At 38.1% G+C, this 26,598-nt stretch overlaps 1 protein-coding gene across 4 annotated transcripts in view; it reads right to left on the bottom strand.

The window, feature by feature from the left end:
* The window catches only part of PKP4 (plakophilin 4), a 74,612-nt gene extending 51,353 nt beyond the window's left edge, over positions 1-23,259 (bottom strand). For 2 of the 4 annotated variants that reach the window (XM_035331836.1, XM_035331834.1), the window contains exons 1-2: positions 15,643-15,776; positions 2,166-2,278 (exon numbers count right to left, since the gene is read on the bottom strand). In XM_035331836.1, the coding sequence (XP_035187727.1) occupies positions 2,166-2,278; positions 15,643-15,771 (242 nt within the window). In that variant the 5' untranslated portion in view covers positions 15,772-15,776. Of the gene's footprint in view, positions 1-2,165; positions 2,279-15,642; positions 15,777-16,675; positions 16,683-23,253 lie in introns of those variants that run through there. The other 2 variants (XM_035331835.1, XM_035331837.1) reach the window with 2 other exon arrangements.
* Between the last annotated feature and the right edge of the window lie 3,339 nt (positions 23,260-26,598).

The raw sequence follows: 26,598 nt of genomic DNA, 5'->3' as shown, positions 1-26,598 counted from the left end.
CAGCCTTAGCAAGATATTTACATCACCCAGTTTGGGGAAACACACCTTTTTTTTTTTTTTTTTTTTTTTTTTTTAATACAGGTATAAGAGTTGCAGTTGCATTTGTGTCTGCCATGACACTCCTCTAAGCTACTGGTTTACTTTGATTCTTTCAACAACCCTACGTCCACTGGAAGCCATGCTTTGTGCAGAAATGGACACATCTGGTTCTAATATGGAATTTTTCTTTCAGCTTCTCACACATCTCTTAAAAAGCATGGCCACATTAAAGAATAAGCCAAAATATGAACCAAAGACACACACATCTCAAAGTTTTGAGCGAATCAAGTTGTAATACAGTGTCCCTAGGTAAAAAAATTGTGTAGTATTGCATTCTTATCATTATGAGACTAGATTCAGCTGGGATAAGAAAATATTGAAGAAAGTAGAACAGCGGTGAGAAGATAAGGGTGTCTATAAAAATTAAGATTATAATTAATTTTTATTTTAAAATAGGTTTCATTTTTCCATAGTTACTAATAAAATTTTATGGCCCTGAAAACAAGTGCTTGAAGAGTTTACCTACGGTCACAGATGTTCTCATACCAAAACATATTACAAACCAACTTATGTGCTAATGTTTTCTCCCCCTACATTTTCATCAGCTTTTTCATACAAATGTTGCTTAGCCATAAAGAGTAAATAAAAGAACAAATGACTCTGAGAAGCTATAAATTATGTTTTTCATCTTGGTAAATATTAAAAGTATAGTATCTAACTCATTGTGTAGATGCTGGTAATTGTACGTTATTTCAAAAACTACACAACTTTATTTGTGGGATAAGCTAAATTCTAGTGCTCTTTGCTCTCTACATCCCCATACAGCAAATTTAGAAAACATTTTTCCTTGTATACTGCTCAGGCAAATTCTCTGAAATTGGATATTAGGAGGTTCAAGACTGAATGAGAGGTATCTGTAGGCATAAATTATAATAATAGAGGCTTTCTACTTATTCTTCCAGAAGAACCTAATATTTTTGAGCTTTCAAAACCAAAATCTGAACTGTAACTGCAGAAATGCTTGGATCTGGAGGAAGGATGGGCAAGCAGGAAGGGTATAAAATAGTTACCTTGTCGAAGGAATATTTCTAAATATTTCAAAGTTTCTCAAACAGTTCTCATGCTAGGAACAACGTTGTCAAATGACACCTTAAGCCAAGTAATAAGATGTATTAAAACAGCTGTGTTAGCTGCTACACTGGATTTTTAAAAATTATTTATTTATTGCAAATAATCATGTCCCATTTCTTAAGGTTTTGAAGGATCAACTTTCTGTTTAATTTGTAGAAAGGTGCATCATAACCTCAGAAGGAAATGCTTCAAAATGGCACCTAAGTTTACTGCTGAAAGAATACAAGAACAACAGTAATCAAGGAAAAAAGATATATAATGCTCAGAGCACATTCTCTCTATACATGTCAACATGAAGTGTGCTGCAACCTGAAATGCAGGTATAAGTGTTTCATAAGAGAATGCACTGTTATCAGTGCTTTCAGAATCAAGACCTACCAATCACTTAACATATTTCAAATGAATAAACACCCAAATACATTTAAGAGTTTAAAAATTTGCTAAGGATTTGAAAAAAATCATACTTCTTATAAAAATATTAATGAAATCTTAATGAAATGCTCTGCTACAGTTATCATTATACATTAAATATATCAGGCATGTTTCACACTGCTTAAAATATGCTAACAGTAAAATTACAGCGAGATATTCCCTGAAAACAAACGTAATGAGGAAGTATTTCAGAAGAGCTGGATGAAACTAGGCAGCTAATTCAGGAAAAATGAAATTGTAAAGATTAGTGCATTTAACTAGCACTGTTAGTTTGATAGAAATATTTATAAGTCTACTGCATTTCTCTTTGGCTGAATCTTAAAAGCAAGCTTCAACATACTTAAGTGCAATTAAAGCTTTACACACCCTATACTGAGAATGTAATTGATGATTAAAGAGGTCTTTTAAAACTGTCTCACAACTCTTTATAGCAAATCTACATTTTTTTATACTTAAGATATTAATGGAAGGTGAAGAACTATCAGTGGAAATGTATGTATACAGGACATAAGAAGCCCTTTAACTCATGGGACATATGAAAGTAAAGTCATTAGGACTTGTACCTTGTGCTGGCGATACTTGGTGATTCTGCTCCAAGCCTACATCTTTCTAGCTGATTAGCCACAATTTGCCTTTCCACTTCCAGTTCTCTGGTAAGTCTTTGAAATTGGAGCTCCTGAAATTGCAAAATAAAAAGGAAAGCATTCTTGATGTTAAAAAATTGGTGTGGATTAATTCTGAAAAAAAAATAGGTTTCATCACAATCATGTTTCTTGTTTTGATTTCTCCTTAGTGAAATAAATTCTTAGATGAAAGGGGGAATTTAATGGTTCTTTAAATCAGTGGTTCATGCAAATTTAATCACCTGTTACAAAAAGAAAAGAGTATTTAAGCATTTGTGGATTTTACTCCTCCCAGAATTAAAATTTTTGGTATCTTCTTATGTTGTCACAATCTAACAAAATTGGTGCCTATAAAGTCGGTCCTCAATTTCATTTATAACAGAGCTGTACCATAAAATATTGCATTCTACCCTTTCCAATTGCAAAACTTCAAATCCTAAGCTATGCTACATTCTGACTTCAGTATTCAAAAACTCAGAAATTGTTATTTGAAACTGGCTGCAGACAGATGTGTTATTTCACCATTTCGTATTTCAGCTTTTGTTATATTTCTGAGTCGTAAGTACCAAACCTCAGCCTTCATAAAATCTGGAACAGCTTTCAGAACATAATACTCCCAGGAAGACACGGGAAATACATGGAGCTACACAGAATCTTTGTGTATTATGAAAATCTATATAGAAATATGTTTTATTATGAATATAATACTCTGAAACCTGTACTGTCATCAGGGGATATTTGTGAAGTTTTACTCCACAGTGAGGTTTCGTTAATGACAGAGAAGTATTCTATTAGAGCACACGTATTATTTTTCAATTTGATATTCTCCATTCCCATCATGTTAAATAAACCATTCAATATTATTTAAAATAGATGCACATCTCTATCTAATAATTCAATTTTGAAGGAAGTCAAATACAACACAAGCATTCCTTTAATTTCAAAAAGTAAATAACCAATAAGCTTTCCCCCACCCCAAATGTATCTGATGTAATTGCATTACACATTAGTTGCAAGCCTTGCCATATCACAAAAGTCACTTTCACTCACAGACTGTAGTTAATGCAAACAATTATTTCATACCTTAGGTTACATGGAACAAGGCTTAAATACTTTATTTTCCTTAACAGCTCCTGAAAGAGAACTCTACTTCTCACAGCTTGTGCAGCTGTTCAGCAAGAGCAAGCACAGCTCAGCAATGCACCCGTGGCTCCCAACGGTCTGCAAGAACCTCTCTGCACCTCTCAGCTCCAGCCGGGGGGAGAGGTCAGAGTAACTGTGATTAAATACTACTCTAAAACCAAGATTCACCTTGCAGAAGCAGGGATAAAGTTTCTTCTCTTGGCTCCTGCAATGAGATTGCCTCCAAATAGGAGGCTAATTAGCACTGATTTCATCAGGAAGCCAACTAACAAATATAACAAATATAATTTCCAAACAACAAACTGGCCACTTAAAGATGTGTCACAGAAGTTACTGCCCCTCCCCATAAGACTCAAGCGATTGTAGACACTTTCAAATACTTCTCACTGCTCAATAACCAAACTGAATACTTCCAGATATTCTAAATATTGTCCAGCAAGGCTTTTTCCCTCCACCATGATGAACTTACCCACTACTGCCATGGGACAGAGGTACAGAATGGGATCAGGTTGGAAGGGACCTTAAAGATCACCGAGTTCCAACCCCTGCCATGGGCAGGGATGCCACCCTACATCGTCCAGCCTGGCCTTGAACACCTCCAGGGACGGGGCATCCACAACCTCTCCATGCAACTTGTGCCAGTGCCTCACCACTGAGTGAAGAATTTCCTCCTGACCTCTAATCCAAATCTCCCCTCTTTTAGTTTAAAACCATTCCCCCTTGTCCTGTCATTATCTGATTGAGCAAAGAGTCATTCTCCATCTTTTTTGTAAGTCCCCTTTAAGTACTGAAAAGCCACAATGAGGTCACCCTGGAGCCTTCTCTTCTGCAGGCTGAACAGCCCCAGCTCTCAGCCTTTCTTCATAGGAGAAGTGCTTCAGCCCTCTGATCAACTTCATGGCCCATCCACATTACAAGACTGCATTTTTCTGCTATTGCTCCACTAAGAAAATAGTTTTTAAAGAATGTTACACTTGAGAACACTAAAATAGATTTGGATTTCAGAGTGCCCAAGAAACAGCAGTCCTGAAATGCAGCATACCACCATGCTGAAAGCAGAGAAGGTCTAACTGGACAGCAATGGTCGAGCTCAATTTCAGGCTTCCGTATCAATTAAAATTTTAAGATCCATCATCAATTAGAGTAAAATTTTATAACTTTAAAATGATTTCTGATTGTTTTGGGCTCAGATAACCAAAAGAACCCTAAAAACAGATAGATATCTAGCTGTCCCTAAATGCCAGCATATGATCTTTCCTCATGGCACAAAGCTTTTTCATTTTGAAATAGTTGCATATTTACAGTAAAGCACCTGAACTCACCCCTCCCAAAAAATAAATATGCAGACCATGGGGACCAGGGGAAGTAGATGTGGTTTTCAACTCTTTCCAGGCCACCCAGATCTTCAGCTGATGGAGGCAATTCGGTGCTCATTTATAGCATAAGAGAAAGAAACTCCTTCCACTAGGCTGGCATTTACTGTCAAGCTTCAACATCAGAACTGCTTAGAACAGTCAATGCTGAGACATGAAAAAGCATTTTAGGACATGTGTGCTAAACTTGGATGTTATTAAAATCCTCCTCTGAACAGAATTTGAAAGTTAACACTCCTTTTAATCCTGTGACCTGATACAAAAAGCATCATGAATGTGATAACCTTTGGACCACAGCACATCTTATGGGCCTGTATTTGGACTAGAAAATACGGGTAATATTGGAAGGTTTGTACAAAATGGAACCACATCGAACAGCACAGACCCAGCCTTCAGAGGCTGATACCAGGTCTTAGCATGAGGTAACTTCATGTTATACAAAAGAGATACACATGCATTCTGTTCTTTTGTACCGTTTGTGTTTTGGAGAAGAAAATATACATATATGTAAAGTATATTAAACAAAAAAGCAAATAAATTTATAAATGAGAATTTATTTTCCAGTGAATATAGATGAGCCACTTATCCAAAAAATGATTCACCAGCCAGACATTAACACGTTTAGTGGGGAATGCCCAGATTTTCAAAAAAAAAAAACATTCAGATGCTGAAGTTCTGTAACTTTTGAAGAAAATGTAGGCAAGGCAAGCTTTTTCCCAAGTAAAATATGATGTATTATATAGCATGTAACAAACTTAAAATAAACAGTATTGCATTCCTCACTTGCTGAGATAATATAAAAAGTGTACCCTATGGCTAAGACTCCTTCCCATTCCTTGCTGTTTAAATAGTTTTAAAAGTAATGTCACTGATTTAAACTATGAAATTGAACGCAAGGCTCAGGTTGCAGATCTGTTTTTTAATGATCTTTTAACTAGATGAATACAAACAAAACATCTGCTAGCCATTATTTGCTTCCACTCAGCCAATCTGTATTGCTTTGCCTGTACATTACAGGCAGAAGCATTAATAAAAATAACTTTAATCTAGAAAGCTTAATACATACTACACATTTGTGTAGTATACTACACTTAATACATATACACATTTATCTGAGTACTCACCCGCTTTTCTGTCTCCTACAGGCCAGAGTGCAGCGGGCCAGAAGCGGGTGGCATCCCTGCTCCTGGCATTGGGGTTGGAACTAGATAGCGGATGGACTTTAAGGTCTCTTCTAACCCAAGCCATTCTATGATTCTATGATCTACACCAGCTCATATGTATTTCTGCAGCAAAATACTTTATAAAGCAAATGTTATTACTGGGCAACTTTATACTTTGACATTTTGCATTCCAGAAGGAAAAAAAATACAGTGACTAACCAAACCAAACAGGCTGACATATTCTAGAAAGCCTTTATATAAAGTAAATCAATTAAAAAGGAATATGCACAAAGGAAATAGGACAAAGCTTCAGTTCCAACAGTTACAATGGTAGGAATCAGACACATGGGAGGGAAAATAAGTTCTGGGGCTGTCAACTGACCTTGTATCTACAGGATGGCATCTTTATAAACTAATGCATCACAGGTTTCTGTCCTAAAGGTGTTTAAGAGAAGAACGAGATAACTAAGATCAGATAAATCAGTGATCTCTTATTTCACAATGTGCTTGCTTCCTGATAACTCCTCAAAGCATACTCAAATTCTTCATCTGGAGAACAGAGCTCCACCCAGTACCAATAATAACCTGAGGTTTTTTGAGGATTTCAGGTGATTACAAAGATCAGGATTAGTGAGGTTTAACTGAAAGCACTGAGGTAGGAAAAAGTCTTTTCTTTTTCTGCTGAAAATTAGCTAACTTCACATCACATCTCAGTGAGAGTGTAACCCCTGTCTAGAAAATCATATGATTTGGTTTTGACTGGCAGAACATAGACAACTTTTCTCTTAAAAGAGCACTGTGATATAAAATTGTTACAGGAAGCTGCACAGTACCCAAATTAACAAACTGGCTAAATAAAATATGATCATAATTTAAATAAACACAACAACAACAACAGCAGCTATTTTTTCCCCATGCTGAAAAAAAAAATATCAAAAACTAGTTAAAACATAAAGAACCATATTTCTATTTTTCTTGGGTGTGGAAAACATGAATGTAACAAACTGACAACGTAGTAATAAATTTTACTCCATTAATTTATGCTATGTTTAAAAAGCAAAACTCACTAGTATTCTAAATCAGAAAAACTGTGCAAAGTAGACATGACAGAAAAATCACAAGAAATCATGTTTGGCCACTTCACCTGAGGTACTCAGCACTGTTGATTTTGTACCTACACCCTCATTTGCCCATTTACAGTATTATTCATGACCTGTTTATCTGCTGCTAAGAAAAAATATCACAGTGCGCTAACCTGCAAAGGTTTACAGAATCAAAGAACACCCTTACTTGGAAGGGACCCACAGGATTATCAAGTCCAACCCCTGACTCCATACAGTACCACCCAAAAATCAGACCATGCATCTGAGAACGCCCCTTGAACTCCAGCAGGCTCAGTGCCATGACCACGTTCCTGGGGAGCCTGTTGCAGTGTCCAACTACCTTCTTGGTGAAGAACCTTTTCCTGATATCCATCGTGAATCTCCCTTTATGATTAATTTGCCATTTTAAAATCATTCTGACACCTACGAAGACCTAATTTATTTTTGCAAGTGAAAGCAAGATTAATTTAATTTACTCTGTGAAAGTAGAAAAAAATGACTTTCATTTTTTATTTGAATAATGTTGTTATGCGTTCAGACTGATTTTTTCAGGATGATTTTAGAGGTGCCACCTTCTTTATGGCTAGAACACCTGATGTTTTAAGCCTGTCTTTTTTGTTTTAGTTTAAATCAGACAATTACAGGAAACTAAGTCCTAATCAATTTTAAGTAACTGCATTGATCACTTTCATAGTTTATAGTCCCTTAAAGAAATTTGGTACTTCCTTCATACTATTTGCATCGCTCAATAAACCAGCATTTATCCTTTGTTTCAGACCCCACAGTCAGTTTCACAAATATGGACAAACAAAATGAGCACTCAAAAACAAAACCCTTTTTTTAGAAAAGGAAAAAAAAAAGATTAAAAAAATACATCACATGCTAAGAGTAAACCTGGGAGAAGGGGGGGAGGGATACCACTTTGAATGGTCACCTACCACAAATATGTTTATCTATCACATAACATATTATTTGTTGCAGGAAGTTATTTGAATTTGTTTCTCTAGACAGCTTCTCTGAAAGGAGTGGGAGCCATCCCCCTCACACAGGATGCTCCCATACAATGCTGGCAACACAGGAAGCTGCTAGCCTAAGCAAAAAATCACAAATATTTCTTTATAGCACTGGCTTGTGACAACATGAGAGGAGTTAATTACTATGTTCGTTTTCATTTTCAGAATATCATCTATGTGGGCAGGGCATAGTAGAGTTAAACACACAGAGTACAGAATACAGTGCCATACTAACCAAAGATCTGGTATTAACCAAATCTCCTGAAACATATACACTACAATGCTTCGGACAGAGCTATTATTTTCCAAGATTACTCAATGCACAGAGGAAAAATATATAATTCTAAGTAGTTACTGCTAAACAGGTGAGTAATCACCTCACAAAACGACAATTTTGTGCTGCTCATAAGCTAAATTTCATTGCAAAACCACAGGCCATATTTCTTAACACGAAGCTATAAAAATACCAGCTTTTCATTATTTTCAGCGAGAAGCAGAGTATACATGGATCAAGAAAGAAGAAAGCAACTTGCTTTGGAAAGGCAAACATACAAGACTGCAGGCAGACAAGCTTCTGTGATTAAAAGCCCAAACTCAAACTTCAGAGCTCTGTAACAAGAGGCTCTTGGAGGCTGAAGGTTCTGGAGCAGAGAAAAACCCTGCATGGGGTGTCAGTGTTGTAGTGTATACCACAACCGACCAAACGGACCTAGAAGCTCTGAATGCCCGGCAGTAATTTTTCTGCAATGATGTTGAGACCTCATTCACGAAGATGCTTCAAGGTCTTCATTACCAGAAGACACAGATGAGGCAAGTTATACCAATCATGAAAACACACTGCTCTCTTCTTTTGAGAGCTGAGCACCTCTTATAGGCTTGTGGCTCTCTAAGAAGTGGAAAAAAAAAGTTGCCAACTACGCTTGGCAATTAAAACAAATACTTGAAAACAGTTAAGTAATGGGAACATAATTTGTACGACAGACCATAACGACTATTATTCTCTTATTGAAGTCTTTAGATAGCCTAAGAAAATTCAGAAGCAATTGTGTGCTGTCTGTCTGTGCATCCTATTATAGCACTATGTCACAGAGATCCAACGTTTTCATTTAACCAAGAACTTTTCTACCTCTGTAATATGGAGGAGAATAAGCACTCAAGATTTACAATATTGAAAAATAAAAACTTTGTTCTTCTTGCCCTATTGTAATTTGAAACCTGGCAAAATACAGGTAATTTAAAACTCTAAATACAGGGTAGAAGGGTCCAATTAATTAACTGAAGGCTTTCTAGTGACAATTGTTCAAGAATCAGCAGTGATGTCACAAGCAGCAAAAACAACTCTTGAACTCTTTTTGAATGGCATGTGCCTGTCTTGCCATACCAGGATCAGGCAGTTGGGACACCTGGGAGAGTTGATGCCATTGACACCACGGAAAGGGAAGCATCTTGCAGCAGTGTCAGCTTCTACCAGTTCTGAATGGTTGCTGAAGCAGGCTGGGGCAGAATGCAAGGCTGTGATGCAATGTAGTAGCACAGGGATATGCTAAATTGCTTAAATCGCCAAACCTCACTGTCTTTGTGAAAAATCAAGAAGTAACTGTAAGTTAACTTTGAAATGTCTTCCTAATCATAAAGATTTTTGAGCATTGAACAATTCAGCTAAGCCTCTTCCAGTAGTTTGAGTTGATAAAAATGGCTGGCAAGCATTTAAGAGGAATACTTTTACCTGTCAGCTACTGTTTCTCATTTAGCTGCAACATACAGTGCAGAGACACACAGCTCTCATTGCCTATGTAAGGATTCATTGTGCTAAGGAAACGCAGTTTTATTTGGGACATTTCTATGATAAAAAGGTGCAAAACAAGAGGAAAAAAATAATTTATACCTTCTTCACATAACAAATGCCAGCCCCTGCACTAATCCATGCACAGTCCTACATGTTTCCACTTGCTTTAATTCTGAAACAAATTAAGGAACTGACTAAAACACATCAAATATATTTTCTCAACCTGAATACTGTACTTCAGTGACCCAATATTTGAATTCTCTCTAGTCTGTTGAAAAGAAACAAAATTTTTAACTAACCATATTAGATCAACCTCAAAGTTTTCTGTAAAAATAAAGTTTACTCACGCACACAACTACTTTTTCATGGTTTCAGTATCTCACTATCTCCCAAAACAGAAGACAAAAGATAAAAAATTGGACAGGGTAAATAGAATCACGCATTACAGGTTGTGAAATCACACAGCGACAATTATTGGCTGATCATACTTACTCTGCATTCAACAGCAGTAGACCATTAAAGCCCTTAATACTTTTATGCCTGCATTGTTCACTGGTCTGGTAAAACAGTTTAGTGCTGCTCTAGCTGATGAGGAATCGAAACTTCAGCAATTAATAGAAAAGTACTCTCATACAATGACCTCAAGTGGCATTCCTCCTTTCTGTATTCACTGACTTCAGCTGAGTAGCATCCTCTTTGAAAACTGTTTGTTAAAATGATGGGTTATTTTAAATTGCTAAGTGTACTGTTTTGCCAGCTGCTGATTAGAGTTCAGTTGTTGCAGAGTAGAGCCTGGTAAGCTACCAGTCTTACAAGAGGTATAAATACTCCAGTATCTTTTGTGGATGCCCACAGTTTTAGGCAGGCTCTTCTTCAAAGGGATTTTCCCCTTAGAAGCTTAACAATACAATGCTAATAATGCAATGCAATACAATGAAGAAAAAACTGATTTCTAATTCTATTTTCTAATCTAATTGTCAAAGGAAAAACAAAGCATAAAGAATTTTGATTCTGGAAATGAGTTAGCAGCTTCATCTGAGAAAGGAATTGCTGAAATTTTGTCTTAAAATTAAAGCCTTGGGAAGCAGACTTCTCAGACTTGATTCACCAAATCTGGAAATATTTAGAAACAGAGAATATTCCAAGTTGGAAGGGACCCATAAGGATCATCAAGTCCAACTCCTGGCACCGCACAGGTCTACCCAAAAGTTCAGACCATGTGACTTAGTGCACAGTCCAAACGTTTCTTAAATTCATACAGGCTTGGTGCAGTGACTACTTCACTGGGGAGCCTGTTCCAGTGCGCAACCAGCCTCCCAGTGAAAAATCTCCTGCTGATATCTAGTCTGAACTTCCCCTGCCTCAGCTTCACCCCGTTCCCACGGGTCCTATCACTGGGGTTTATGGAGAATAAGTCACCCGCCTCTCCACAACCCCTCGCGAGGAAGTTGTAGACTGCGATGAGGTCCCCCCTCAGCCTCCTCTTCTCTAGGCTGAACAGGCCCAGTGACCTCAGCCGTTCTTCATACATCATCCCCTCCAGGCCCTTCACCATCTTCGTCGCCCTCCTCTGGACACTCTCCAACAGTTGAATGTCCTTTTTGTACTGTGGTGCCCAGAACTGCACACAGTACTCAAGGTGAGGCCGCACCAGCGCGGAGTAGAGCGGGATGATCGCTTCACTTGCCCTACTAGCAATGCCGTGCTTGATGCACCCCAGGATACGGTTGGCCCTCCTGGCTGCCAGGGCACACTGCTGGCTCATATTCCACTTGCTGTCTACCACGACCCCCAGATCCTTCTCGGCAGGGCTGCTCTCCAGCATCTTGTTGCCCAGTCTGTATGTACGGCCAGGGTTGCCTCGTCCCAGGTGCAGGACCCAGCACTTGCTTTTGTTGAACTTCATGTGGTTGGTGATCACCCAGTTCTCCAACCTGTCCAGATCTCTCTGCAAGGCCTTTCCACCCTCGTCAGAGTCTACAACTCCTCAAATTTGTAAACAAGAGACAGCAAACTTCAAAGTTCTGCAATTAAAGGGGTAAGAATGATCTATACAGTTGAAAACAACATTAAGAGTTGAAAAAAAAAAAAATCTCCCAGTCATTTAGCAAAGATTTTGTTTCCCTTATACAAAGATTGGAAAGCCATTTACTAAGAAGTACCAACCATTTAACAAAAAGTTCATCTCAGAATAGATACACATTTATCCATCTCACTCATCACTAATCCAAATCAGAATTTCAAACTAAGACTGTTCAATTGTTGTGCTGGATTACCAGAATTGCATTTATTACATCTTTTTTCAGGTATTCTGTTGAAGCCACACACACGCCTACGCGGTTGGATTATGTAGTGCTTTATATCAAAGTTATATCTGAATTGGTAGAGAGATCTCTCAAACTTAATATCAAAATACAGTAATTCGAGCAAAAAATGTTTTAAATGTGCAATAAAAAACTCTCTGATGTACAAAGAACACATTCTTTCTGCAAATTCCATATGTAAGCTGTTTTTTTGTATAGTTTTCCTTTCTTCTCCCCCACCAACCCCATAAAAAAAAATCCTCAATAGCCATCTAAATAATTTTGTACTTAACAAAGAAGGAAAAAAGTAAACTGCACATTTTCTAAGTACATGGTTCAATATCATTATGGAAAATTTAGAAGTTTTGATGAAGCGTTGAACGAAAGGGAACACTTCTAGAAAAGCACATAGGAAACCAAAAGAGATTTATGATTATTAACCCAAAAGCATATCCAATCATTCTCAGTCTATTATCACCTGTTTACAAAGGAAAAAGTGAAAAGTTGGCCATCTTTGAACTAGTTGACACTTAAAGAACAAAGAAATTGAAATAAATAAATCTACCACTGCTGCAACTGCTTCTGTCTTGGCAAACAAATCAGAAGCAGTATATTCATGTTACTTTTCAAAGCTGGAGGAATGGAAGTATCTTCCTGTGAGACCTTTTCCTCCCTCAGCCCCATCACTGAAAAGGAAAGCCAACACCAAGCAGGAAATTAAATTTTCAATTGAATTGGTGAACTGGTCACCCACTTCATCTTCCCAATTCAGCAACAATTAACTCTAAATCAGTGGTGTAAGGCCCATGCTTGTGAAAGAGCAGCGATTCCCAATAATCTAGAATTTCATCTAGAGTAGTTGGCAACTAGCTGTCTTTATATTTCTCCAAAAAGTAACTGCTATGATGTTGCCCTTCCAAAACAAAACACCATTGTATACATGCAACTATTAGAAAAAAAAAGGCTAAAATAAATTTCAGCTTTAGTACAGTTCATCTTTGGATTTCCCTGCATTCAAAAAGGAAATCCAATATCAGAAATGTAACTTAAGTTGTGTTAAGAGTCAGTCCTTCCCTTGATTTTCATCCAAAAGTATGTCCACTAGTGAGGCAAACATAATAGCTTATCCCTACCCTCATTTAAGACAGCGGAGGTGGCAATGGCATAGTTTATACTAATTAGGATTTGTTTTCATGTTTAAAAACTAAGCTTTGTCAGAAGAGCACAGACAAAGCAGTAGTAATCAAATTTTCTTTGCACTTATACTGCCAATCTCAATTCACTTTTAGTGAAAATGATGCATTTGTTTCCCTAGAACATAATCATGATATTTACACAGCTCTCTGGCAATTTTGTCTCAAGGAGGGGAGTGTCCAGAGTTCAAGGGACATGCTCTATTTTGATAACAAGGTTGTCTTATACTGATTTGTGATCGCAAGAAAAGGAAACAAATGGAGAGGCTATTTAAAATGTCTTGTAAAGTTAATAGGCTTATTAATTACTGAAACTTTGTACATCACAGAATCACAGAATTGTAGGGGTTGGAAGGGACCTCAAGAGATCATCGGGTCCAACCCCCTTGCCAAAGTAGGTTCAAAATATCTGTGCCATATGATACGTCATAGATATGTCTATATCTACGCCACTATGGTAGTCATTGTTTAACAACGTCATTTGATAAATTTATGTACTTATTTCAGAACTACTGCAGTAACTTTAATGGTTTTTATTACGTTAAAATCTTGTACAGTGGAACAAGTAATTATATATATTTTTTCTCAACTTTGGTTCCACTCTAAGCGTGTCTAAAGTAACGAATTTAAGGTGTGGCAGCTCTATTGTACAAATACAGATCCACTGCAAATAAAGAGAGATTTCTGAATAAAACGAAGTTAAGCCATAGTAAACAGCATATTAGTTTCCATTCAAACTTAATAAAGTAAATAACTGCACTGGAAAATATTCTGTTCTGGGACTTGTGCCATACAGGAAGGGCGTTGAATATGTCAGTGTCTGTCCATAATTAATATCAACAGAAAGAATACCAGAAAGCTACAGTTTGGTTCTTACTACCTTCAAGTTATTATTTTCAAGAGCAAAGCATGATTTTTATCTTCCTCCCTATTCCACTCATTCTAACGTGTCTATATACTTTACAGAGCTAAGCTACAGTTTAAGTTTGTGTTTCAGCAACTATTAAAACAAAATTTTAGTTGTATTTTTTCCTTTGATCAGAATGGAGTAGGTTAATATCCATAAATTTGAAAGTCTTTTTTTGAATGAAGAGTGGAAGAGGTTTTAAGCTCCTTTTTATAATGAGGAAATATTCCATCATCCATTTTTTCCTGTAAGAACAAGATAAAATGTTTCCTGAGTAGGAAAGGGTATGTTAACGAATGCCTTTTATATATATGTATATTTATCAATCCAATGTAGATAATGCTGTCATAATTGTATGTTCGGTTTATGCAATCACTATTGCATTAAATTCCACAAGGGCATTTCTGGACAGTAATCACAGTGGTAAGATTATTGGCTGGTAAAATTATTCCTTATTTCACTAGGAATTACAGCACTGTCATTTATTACAGTGCTGCTCATCATCTGAGATACCATTCCAAGCATGTTCTTTGTCAACTGTAAAATAATATGGACTAATGTAAAATCACCACAAACGTACTTTAAGCAAATGAGTTCCAATTGACATTTGTGATAAGCTAAGGCAGTCCAAGACCAACTGCTGTTTTCAGATGATGAGGTAGCTCAAGCTCTTTATAACCAAGTTAACTGTGCTTACTCATATCTTGATAGCCTCCAGCCTTAATAACCTTAACATTGGAAGCTCAATTTTAAAATCACTGGGAAATTATTAGTCTATTACAAGCTCAAAAACTTTTGAAACTAGTATTTAGTCATGAAATTAAGATCCAAATTTCACTGTCTTGCAGTAAGTTTTCATTTTAGACTAAGGGTTCCATGGGTATGAAACTTGTTTATATTCAGACCATATGATGCAATCATGTTTTTCTCCACCCCCTTATAGAGATAATCGCTAAGATACATTTCAGAAATGTATTGCAGATTTAAAATATATTGTTACCTGGACATTGATACCTAACTCCAAACCCAAATATTAAGACCTATTCTTAAACAAAACATTAACTTACCATACAAACTCTTTATGAGCATATTTCTGTAACACTGTATACAACTTTACAGAATGGACAAAAAGGTCTGATTCTCAAAGTTGCATTTAGTTCTACGCTACTGATTTTTATATTTTGTTTGAACAACAAACCCACATCTCAAATCTGATTTACATCACAGCATACACAATACCATAATGATGCTTCTGTTTGTTGCAGTCAAGTGAACCCTTTCAGACACCTACATTTTGACATACAAAATACACTATACTAACAGTAGGAAACAAATTTCAGAAACAATGTTTCTTTCCAGCAATGCTATAAAAGACAATGATTAATTCTGAAATGCATGCTGGATTTCTGAATTGCTAAAAGCAAGGCATATACCTGTTCCTTTACAGAAGCTAAAATGGTAGTGGCAGTAGTCTCTGGTTCCATGCCTGGGACTGTAGAAGTTTCTTGTGCTGTCTGTGGCAGCCCATCTTCCACCACTGGGGTCTGCTCAGGGGCTGGCATTTTGCCTGTAATAAACAATATTTTTAAATAGTTTACATTTTCAGTCAGAGACATTTAAGTAAATGCAAATCTTCAGGATTATAAATTTTCATCTTCCTTCTAACACCTCTCCAAACTTAACCAAAATAACAGAGAACTTCATACTACACTTATCAGCCTATGTTCCTATTACTGCGCTTCACCTTCACAAACTGAAATTGGAATGTGAAGAACAGGCAGACATTACCAAGCAGCATGACGTTCGAAGATTATTTTTAAAATACTATTTTGTGGAAATTACTAAAAGTAGCAAAGTCCAAGATGCGTAAAGAATACTAAACATCAAGAAGACAGAATCACTAGAGGTTTTTGTATCATACATAGAGGAATGACATCTAACTGCATAGGGTTTTGCTCTTGGGAGCAACCCAGAGATTAATTACGGTTAATGGTAATAATGCTTCTAGGGCTCTTTTTCCAAAAAAAAAATAAATTTAAAGCAGTTATAGCCAGTGTACTGGGCTATGGATAGCACAGAATGGATAGACAGGATGAGCATTTGAGAATCCCAATCTTCATTATTGTGGAGGCAGCACACACTAACAACTCCAGTACACGTAAAAAAAATAAGTTACTATTAATATGACAGATTATGATCTATTTAATACTTTGAAAATAACACAGGCGGTATTGATGCATCTCCTGCACACATACCATACTCTAACTTCCTTCAGAAAAGAAAAAACTCACAAGATACAACATTACAGTAACAAAAAATTAGATTTTCAAAAGAAGCTCAATATTCTTAGAGAAGGCATGCAATATGAACAGTAGCTTCTTTCTCTTCATTTCACCGAGTAGCTTACTCTACGAACAGTCTACAGACTATCTTCTGGGACAGTGAAGGAAAAAATCGCACAAATACCACACTGCTGTATATCAAAGCATGCGAGCTTAGCTCCTTTTCTTTCTTCCCTCACATAACCACCTTCCAAAAAGATCAAACCACAAACAAGGCAGTATAAAGATTATTATGCCAGACACTGTCCTCCTCCCAGCCCAAAACAGGCAAGCCCAGGCTAGGTATTTCTTCTCCCACCACGACCCCATTACCCTCAACGTTCCAGCAAAGCCTTTCCGACCCAGCCCAGCCCCACCACCTCAGACTCCCGTCTCTGAGGGAGAGGAGGCCCCAGGCCAGCGCAGTGCTGCCGGCCTGCCCAGCTCCCGGCCTTCCCGCCAGGCCCCGAGGCCTGGGAGGCAGCAGCCCATGGCTGCGGGCGGCTCCTGGCAGCAGGCCCCGCCGGGCTGCTCTCTGCCCACAGCAAGGATAACAACCATTGCTTCCACCTCATCACGCTCAGCTGAACTCAGCCAGTGCCGAAATGCCTGTGGCCACGCCTGGGGAGATCGAGCCGGCTTTCTCTCAAACAGCGCAAAACTTAGACTTGGAGAATACTTGTAGAATTCATATAGAGTGGTATCACATGGTTTGCATGTCATGTTTTACGTGATATTGCATACTACTTGACTTGCAAAGTATCACCAAATGAATGTCTGGTGATACATATTTTTGAAACAACATTTTCATTCATTTTAAGCTTGCAATACAATGGCAGCCAAATTAAGATTTCCTAAGCTAACCTTAAACCTGGCATACATCTAAAGCTTCAGAGACCCCTGCTTCTAGAAGAAAAAGTTCAACAGCATTAAAGAAAGCAGAATAAAAAACTGCTCCAATAGTTATGTAAGTTTGAAGAATTGAAGCGGCAGATTCAACTTGAAAGCTTTAGAAAAGAAAAAAAGTAGTATTTTAAGGGTTTTCTTGTAAAAAATCAACTTTTTCATCAAGCCATAATGAGCACAAGAATCATAGAATATGTTTCTATTCCCTGAGTCATTCCTGGATTTTTAAATCACTTTCCACCACTCTTTTATGACAACAACTCGGTGTTTCAGACTGTTAAATTTGCTAGCATATCATTAAGTGATAAAACTACACATTCAAGCTTTCCCTTCACTTGGTAAAATTTGTTAAGAGATCAAAATGTCAAATCTCAAATGCCCTCACAAATTACAACTGAGGGATGAATCCCATTGTGCCCTGACCTGCAAAGGAACCGGCGGAGTGTCCATTATGTTCAGACCTTCCAGGTGAGAAACAAAACACAATTAAATCATAGAATCATGGAATGGTTTGGTCTTAAAAATTACTCTTTATTCCAAAACTAAATAAAACAAAAAAGGAAATTCATGATTCACTAGAAGAACTGCAGTGAGGCAGATTTCACAGAATCACAGAACGGTTTGGGTTGGAAGTGACCTTAAAGGCCATCCAATTCCAACCCCCTGCCATGGGCAGGGACACCTCCCACCACTACACCAGGTTGCTGGTGTACAACTACACCCCCTCCAACTTATCTGTAGTAAATTTCTGTAGAACCCAGTCAAGGAAATGTACAACTGGACTAGTCGAAAATTATTATTTCTCTGAACAGAAAATATACCAAATATTGAGTCTCTAATAATAACACTCAAAGGAAAACCAATCAAATTAGTTACTAGTGAAGATGTCAATGTTAAATGTACATCTGTCTCAGTGTTATGAGGCGTACTTAGAGAGCTACACCTTCCCAGGCAGGCAGTTGTTCTTTCAATTAACACATTTCTTGGCAAAGTTACTGATTTTCTAATCTTGGTATCAAGATTAGACAGCAGTTGGCTTTGATCCTACAGACACTTGGGTAAGCACTGAACCTAACTCTGAGGCGTATGCTCATTCCCTCTGGCTGCCTGCTGAGCTCGGGTGATGCAGTGCACAAATGGGATGATGCTCCCCGCAGCCCAGCCCACAGTGCCTGCCACCACGCCTCCCTCAGGCGCACTGCATGAAGAAAGCAATCACCTAAATTCTCAACTCCTACTCCAAATTTTGAAATTCTCCACTTAAAAGTAAAAGACAGAAGAACAAAAGTGGTGACACTAGCTCTAGGCTGGATTGGCTGCATTTACATTTTCCATCTAGAAGCAAGCATGCAAGACAAATAAAGCTGTTCAGTTGAAGTCTGTGAAATAACCTGCACCAATTCTGAGAAGAGCAGCCCTTCCCTCCTCTTTATTGTCAAAGCTCACTCAAATGGTTTCATGAAACCACTAAGTGAGTTGGATCGATGTAAACCAAGCCACCAAAAACATTCCAATCAGTATGTGGCAGAGACCATCTCTTCAGGCAACTGCAAGGATTTGCTAGAGTAAATGTTTAACTACCTCTTCAAAGAATACCTATTGCCTTCACCATGCACGCTTAGCTCATCAACCCCTACCACACAGAAGTACTAACTCCTGAACACCTGAACACTGTTGTTCTTTTGTACAAATGCAGCAGACTTGTTGGCACTGCGGCACAGATGATGGGGCAGATTCACCAGTTTTCTTCAGTAATTTGCCAGTCTTGGTATTCCCACTTGTCCTCCAATCATGCAGTGAAGCCGTAGTTGCCAAAATGGGTAATACTTTCTCTTGTGTCTGATTGAATGATCAAACAGCTGCAAAGCAAATAGGTCCAGTGAGTTGATCTGACACAAAGCTATGCTTGTTTCCTCCCGTGTGCGTGTGTGTGGAGGGAGCTGTATGGTATTTTTCTGAACCAGCTGATCTTGTAGCCATGTGTAATCACTGATTAAATGAAGGAACCAGAATACACAGTTGAAGAGAAATAAGAAATACAAGAAATCACTAAATTGAGGGGAGGAAACCACACTTTAATTCTTAATTCTTGCTAGTCCCTACTCCCCACCTTTCATTGCTCCTCCTGTTACTTTCACAGTGATAGCCAATACATTTGCCAGCATTGACTAACCCCTGTCCAGGCAGGAGACAAGGGCAGGAAACCACAGACTTTTCCAGTTTCCCTGCAAGACATCAAGTGTGGTACTTTTTCACAGCTTCCTTCTCACTTCATTTCATATTCCTCTTGCCTTCCTTACGCAGATGATTTTCCCAATTTTTCCCCTTTCCTATGTTCTGAGCCTCCCAATACTGACCTGAAGACAGTAATAAAAGCCACTGAAGTAATTTCCGATGAAGAGGTAATATAATTCTTATGAACACTGTTGACTAGGTGAGGATAGACTGACAGTATACATCATGTGACAGAAACATGAAGAAAAAAAACAAGCAACGTCTTATTAAAAATCATAATGTGTCTAGCTACAAGTTTAAATCAAGCAACAGGAGTAGATGAGGACATCAGAGCTACTTCATTGGTACAGAAGAAAAAAGCTCCAATAAACCAAAGTCAACTTGCTGGGACATGGACATGTTATTTATTATACAATTAAGCTATTCGTATAAATCTGCACTTAAGTGACAAGGCACATTTTAGCCTCAAAGACTCTTCTCTTTTGATCCTTTGCAGTATATGTAAAAATTGAAAACAAAACTAGGCTTACTACATTTCCACAGTTTTTAGATGAAGACCCAATTAAATTTTATCTGATTTTATGAGTTACTTCACAGACATGTCCGTACATTTCTAGTTATGAGTGGTTCACGTTAGCTCCATCCTGCTACAAGGATGGAGCGCTGCTCGCTTGTAAAGTAGGCGGTGATTTACATTCTCAAGCTCGGTGCAACCAAGTGACTGAACTAAAATAAACTGTGTTATGTCTACCAGCCAGTAGTTATTTGTTTGGATGAAAAGACAGCAGATGACAACTTATCCACTTGCAAAGATGACACAAGCAATGAAAAAATGGATTATATAGATCAAACACACAAAAAAATAGTTTTTAAAGTTCCAAACACAGCAAGAGTCAAGATACTTCAAATATCACACTATAGGCTAAACATTCGGTTAAGACATGACCTTCCTATATGGACATGGGTAGTGCAGAAGCTTTGTACACATGGACTTAATTATTTGATGAAAACAGGGAAGTAAGTATACTATCTGATGAAAACATGGAAGAAATTGACTTCTAAAATGACAGCACAAAAAAATACCTGCATAAATTGCACAGACTGAGTCCCTTGGTAACAAAAGGAACCTATGTCCCTTGGTAACAAAAGGAACTGATGCACTGCCTGAGAAATGTGGGAGAGTGTTTAACTATCTTATTGTGAAAGTTCTTCTCTTCATCATCCCCTTTTCTTTTCAAAATACATTTTTCCCTCCTTCCTTCCCTCTCCAAGTGCAAAAGGCAGCTGGTGCTATATCCTTTTAAAAACGTTTAAAAGAATTACCCTAGTTTTTGGCTAAATGTATTTTTGTTACAGCTCCTAGTAAAATACAGCCCTTTTTTTGGCCGATGGCAACATACTTTCACTTTGTTCTAGTGAGCAGGCAGGATTCTACATCCACAAATATCCAGTTGTAACATGCTCTCAAGGTTAGTATTTTTATAGTTTTCAAACTAACCATTCAAAAGAACAGATCAGACAGGTATAGCAAGACAACCATTTTGAATAAGTGTATATTTACAATCATAGCCTTCAAGGCCTGAGGCACCATTTGTAGCTCACCTAAAAAAAAAAAAAAAAAAAAAAAAAAAAAAAATCTTTGTCATCTAGAGGATGTCTGGAGAGCGTTCACGTTTCACACATGTAACACAAAAGAAGCCATTTGGCAATAAGACAACCTTTCAATAGTTAAGTCTACAAGGCTCCAGTGCCATAAAGAACACACAAATGGCAGACCCCAAATCTGAATCTGTAGTTAGAGCAGTAGTTAGTAGTTCAACTGCATTGAAAGGCATGAAATGTCATTCCATCACAGGTCTGGGACCACCTGAACATGGTTACCTAGGGTAATAAATTAGAGCCAACACCATTAACACTTCCTAGATGATGGCTACGGTCCAGGGAAAGGAGAACATCTATCATTTAATGGTAGGGTCAGCATTCAGAGATCATGAACAATAGAATCTCAGAATGGTTTGAGTTGGAAGTGACCTTAAAGGCCATCTAATTCCAACCCCCTGCCACGGGCAGGGACACCTCCCACCACTACACCAGGTTGCCCAAAGCCACATCCAACCTGGCCTTAAACACCTCCAGGGATGGGGCATCCACAACTTCTCTGGGCAACCTGTCCCAATGCCTCACCACCCTCTGAGTAAAGAATTTCCTCCTGATACCTAATCTAAACGTATCCTCTTTTAAATGGGTTTAAAACCATTACTCCTTGTCCTATCCCTACACCCTCTGACAAAGAGTCCCTTCCCCAGCTTTCCTGTAGGCCCCGTTTAGGTATTGAAAGGCCACTGTAAGGATGCCTGTAACCAAAGCATATTTTTCTGTGACAAAGTAAAAAAGGAAAAAAAAAGATTCCAGCTTATTTTTACATTTCCTGATGCATTCAAACGCTTTGCAGTCTGCTTAGCTAAAGAAGCATATCCAGTTTTGTGCACCAAATTTCCAGTTAAATCGATTGAAAAGTCAGAAGAGTCCAATTGAAGCCATGCAAAAATTTGTGGGAGCTGCCTGTGTTTAGATATAAAGCAGAGACTAAGGGAAAAAAAGTAATAAAAGCTGAAATATTGAAGTTACTGCAGAAAAAGCAAAACAACCATCAAGGATAATATTTAAAAGTTACCACTATTTTCTTACCAGGTATCACACCATAGGCAATGATATCAATAACTGTGTTACTCTCTCTTCTAAATAGGATGCTGGGGTGCCTCTTCCTCCTCTCCAAAATCAGACAAACTTTATTTTTATACTTCTTCATAACTACAGGTAACACAACAATTAAATGCTCACGTTTATGATTTAGATAAGCCTGATAATTAATACTGATATATTTAAATTAGAAAATCTATTTACCACCAGAAAAGCTAGACTTAATCAGTTAGTTACACTGTGCTTTAACATGAAGCTCAAAAAGAGTGTTTTAAAACGCAGCTATCAAAAACAAATCCTCTCAATAACATAAAGTAGTTGGAAAATTACGCAATGTTAAGTCTTGAAATTCAACAACTAATTACTGGTGAAGGGGATTTCCATTTTCTAAACAGAAAAAGCCTGCTCTTGCTTGCACTCTGCAAGTCCAGGAAAACATCAATATAATAGCTCAGGAAATGCACTCAGGGATGACAACAGCAGAAAAGAATGCACTTCCAGACTTGCAAGATTGCTATTTCATATAATGCTAAAGCAGTAATTGTAGTTAGAGGCATATCTTTCCATTTTTAGAATGACTTACTTTTGCTATATAAAAATATATACAACTTCTGATAGCTGAAACTTGAACTGAGCTTTCTGAAAACTGCACTGCAAAGAAAGGAACAGCAAGCGGCTGACAGGAAAGCACCCCAACCCAAACCAACTCTGAACACCCTTCAGAGAAAAGTGCTAAACCCACTCATACTTGAAAGAGAAAAACAAGAAACACCCATGTCACTCTACCATGGGAGCTGAAAGTGTTACACTTATCATTTATATTAGGCAAAAAAGGAAACACTTCATCCAGGTGTCAGTTATCAGTTATCTTTTCAATATCACAGGCAGCAGGGGAAATTACAGATGTTAACAGCATCTACCTAATTGCATTTTGTGCTTTGCTGTTTGTGAGAGAGATCATTTCAAATCCGAAGTTTTTAAAATGAAGCACTCAGCAAAGGCATAGAAGAGGTTCGACAGAGGGTTTAACCTCTTTCCCTTTTCTTTTAATGCTCACCTAATTCACTCTCTCTCAGTTAAGTTTGCTTAGGACCAGACAGGTAAGCTGCAAACGACAGAGCAAATGTCTCAACATGCCCAGCAAAACAGGGGCACAAGCAGGGGCTCAGAAACCTGCTTTACACTTCTCTTGTTTTACAGGAGTACACATAGTTCCACTGTTGGGGTTTTTTGGCAAACAGAAACACAATAAAAACTAAATTGTTATATACTCTACATACATCTGCATATAAAAGACATTATTTGAAGAAATAATTTAAAAGTTTCTCACTCACAATGGCAAATACAGTTTATAACATTTTTCTCTACAGTAACACTGCTAGTCAACTCCAAGTAGCTCTCAATACACCTTCTCATGAATGCTGTTAGAATCTTTTTTTATACATTTTAAAAATAGATTCCAGTGAGGCTATAAATGCAAACTTCAGAAGAACATAACCAAATACGGAGAGGTAAACATAGGCATGCTCACACCGCCTCGTCCCACTCTTACCCAGTTTTAATACTGATGATGCTGCTGCTGCTTGCCAACATCCTCCTGCTAAGGCACAGGAAGGATTTGCGCCAACAGGTTTGTCAGATACATGGAAAAAGCCAGATGTCGCTTAACTTGCTATTTACAGTCGGCTTGGATAGTGTTTGCTCGCAGTTGAACTGATGGGAATAATGTGTCTGTACTTCCCTGCGTCACGTCGGTCCTCGGCCCAGCGGAGCGATGCCGGGTCTGAGCTACACCAGCACTCAGCTCCCAAAGGAAGGGTGCACACCCGCCCTGCCCTGGGCACGGCTGGCCGGGGAGCCCCGTTTTTTACATGCCAAAACCGCCACACCAGGTCAGTCATTCGCTGCATACTCACTGTCACCAGTTAATGCCTCATTAGACCTTGTTGTCCCCAAGTAAATAGGAAGGCTCAGCATCCGCATCTAATACGCTTCACAGATACACCACCGGGATTTGCGCAGGGCATATTAAATCTCACACCCAGGAACGGACATGTCTGGCCTCAAGGTGCAGCACAGGGAACAGGGCATCCTCATGCCCTGGCCAGCTCTGGCTCCCCAAGTCCCACCTCAGGCCTCCGGGAAAGCTGCTCCAGGTGGAATGGCCCGGCTGCCCCGCCATGCTCCCCGCGAGGAGGAGGCCGATGCTGCTTCCCAGTGCCATGAGGACACTGAAGGAGGACTTCCTGACTCCTGGCCAAAGCATCCCACTGGCAAGCCACTTTCTACAAATAAACAGCTCTATACTAAAGATAAATTCAAATGGCCAGATTAAACACAGTACTATGTGGTAGGCAACAAAATCAAATGCAGAGGTCTCTTCCAACCTCATCCATTCTGTGATTCTGTGGAAGCTTAAAACAACAAAAACAACCAACCCCCCCAAACACTAACATGCTATTTCAACTTCTAATGAAAGTAACTTTGTATGCTGCTGAGATGCTCAAATACTTCAAGTTAAATGGGTAAGTACGATTTACATTCACCACATGCTGCTGCTTTGATTCACCAAAGTTGAAGCTTAGAACTACAAATTCTCAATCTAGATTTTGTTTACAAATCAAACAAAATCAAATCTGAAAAATGAAGACCAACAGATGTGTACTAGCCACCGTGCTACAGACCTCAAGCTTTTTCTTACCACAGCCTTAAAGCACTTAGTGCTTAGTCATTAAAAGATACATACCAGTAAACAGGGAGATACTTCAGAAGCAATCTAATTTCCTTATTTCTTAACTCATTGGCCAGAAACTTAAGAGGAAATCTGCTGTAGAACGTCATCCTTTATTTACAAGAAATGCCATACGTTTTGCAGATTTGTACAATAGTAAATCTTCATGAAAGTGAAAAATTTTATTTACTGGGGCAGCAGTATGACCTTCAGGTTTCCCACTGAATTCTGATGAACTGATGACCTAACTTCACTGATGGCCTATTTGCAAAATATGGAAAGACTTGAGTCCATACCAAGTATAACACGCTCAAAATGAAACAAAACAAACAAACAAACAAACAGTTTTGCTTAATAAGCTGACTCAGTGTCTCCACGAAAGACTTCTTTTTGATATTTCCAATTTATTAGGTATACATTTAATCCAGCAGTGAATTTTAAGACACACTAGCCAAAGAAAAATTCCAAAGATAGGAATAGTCTTGTTATCAGCTTTCAGCTTCACAGAGAAGTCATATCTCTGGAAATTTATTATCTGTAACTGGTCATACAAATGCATTCCTTTAATTGTGAAAGGGCAAACTTTACAGCGTAACCATTAATGCATTTTAGTGAATCCCCAACAGCAGAGAAGAAAAAGCCACTTGTGGCTTGCGGCCACTCTAAAACTTTGGGGTAGAAGCTATATCAGAAACAAATACCACTGGAAACTTTGTCTGGTAAGATCCAGCTTTTCGAGACTGATTTATGCATCAATAATCATTCATGGATAAATGAATGGAGCGCAGGTATTTATTTCATAGATATGGTAACTAAAGAGCAGCTAAACCTACAAAAAATTACTTAAGAAAGTTGAGCCTAAAAGATATAAGAAAAAAAATCAGTTGCAGAAATAGCCATGGACCAAATTGGTAACAACTGATTTAACATGAAAGGAAAATTGAAGCAGGCAAACCTGTAACTGAAATTACTCGACTTGAAAAGAGCAAAACTTATTAAATAAAAAACAACATGGTTTCCAGATGAGCTGAGGAGAGCTGTCTGATGCTAGTGAAACAGATTTTTTCAGCATCTATCCACACTAGTGGAAGGGATGACATTCACACAAGCATCTGATGCACACATAAGGCAACAAAGAATTAGCTATCTATGGTGTATAACCATTTTAAAACAGATTAAAGTGAAAAAGTAGAGCGCTCTAAGGGGAGAGAAGAAACCTGCAAGTCCATGAAATTTGAGAATTGTTGTTTTACAAGTCAAATAATAACATAATGATGTGAAAGTTACAGACAAATAAGTGAAAGACTTGCTAAAGCAACACAAATTCCATCAGTAACAAAAACTTTTGTCTGTCCAGAAAACATGCCCAGGTGATACCCTAGCAGGTATTGTTATGATCTTGACAGTGGACCCTTAAAACAGAATCACAGAATACCCTGAGTTGGATGTGACCCACAAGGATCATCGAGTCCAACTCCTGGCTCCACACAGCGCCA

This window comes from Oxyura jamaicensis, chromosome 7 (genome assembly GCF_011077185.1).
Source record: "Oxyura jamaicensis isolate SHBP4307 breed ruddy duck chromosome 7, BPBGC_Ojam_1.0, whole genome shotgun sequence".
Taxonomy (NCBI): Eukaryota; Metazoa; Chordata; class Aves; order Anseriformes; family Anatidae; genus Oxyura; species Oxyura jamaicensis.
The sequence above is the reverse complement of the archived record's forward strand: the minus strand, read 5'-3'. Positions and strand labels throughout refer to the sequence as shown.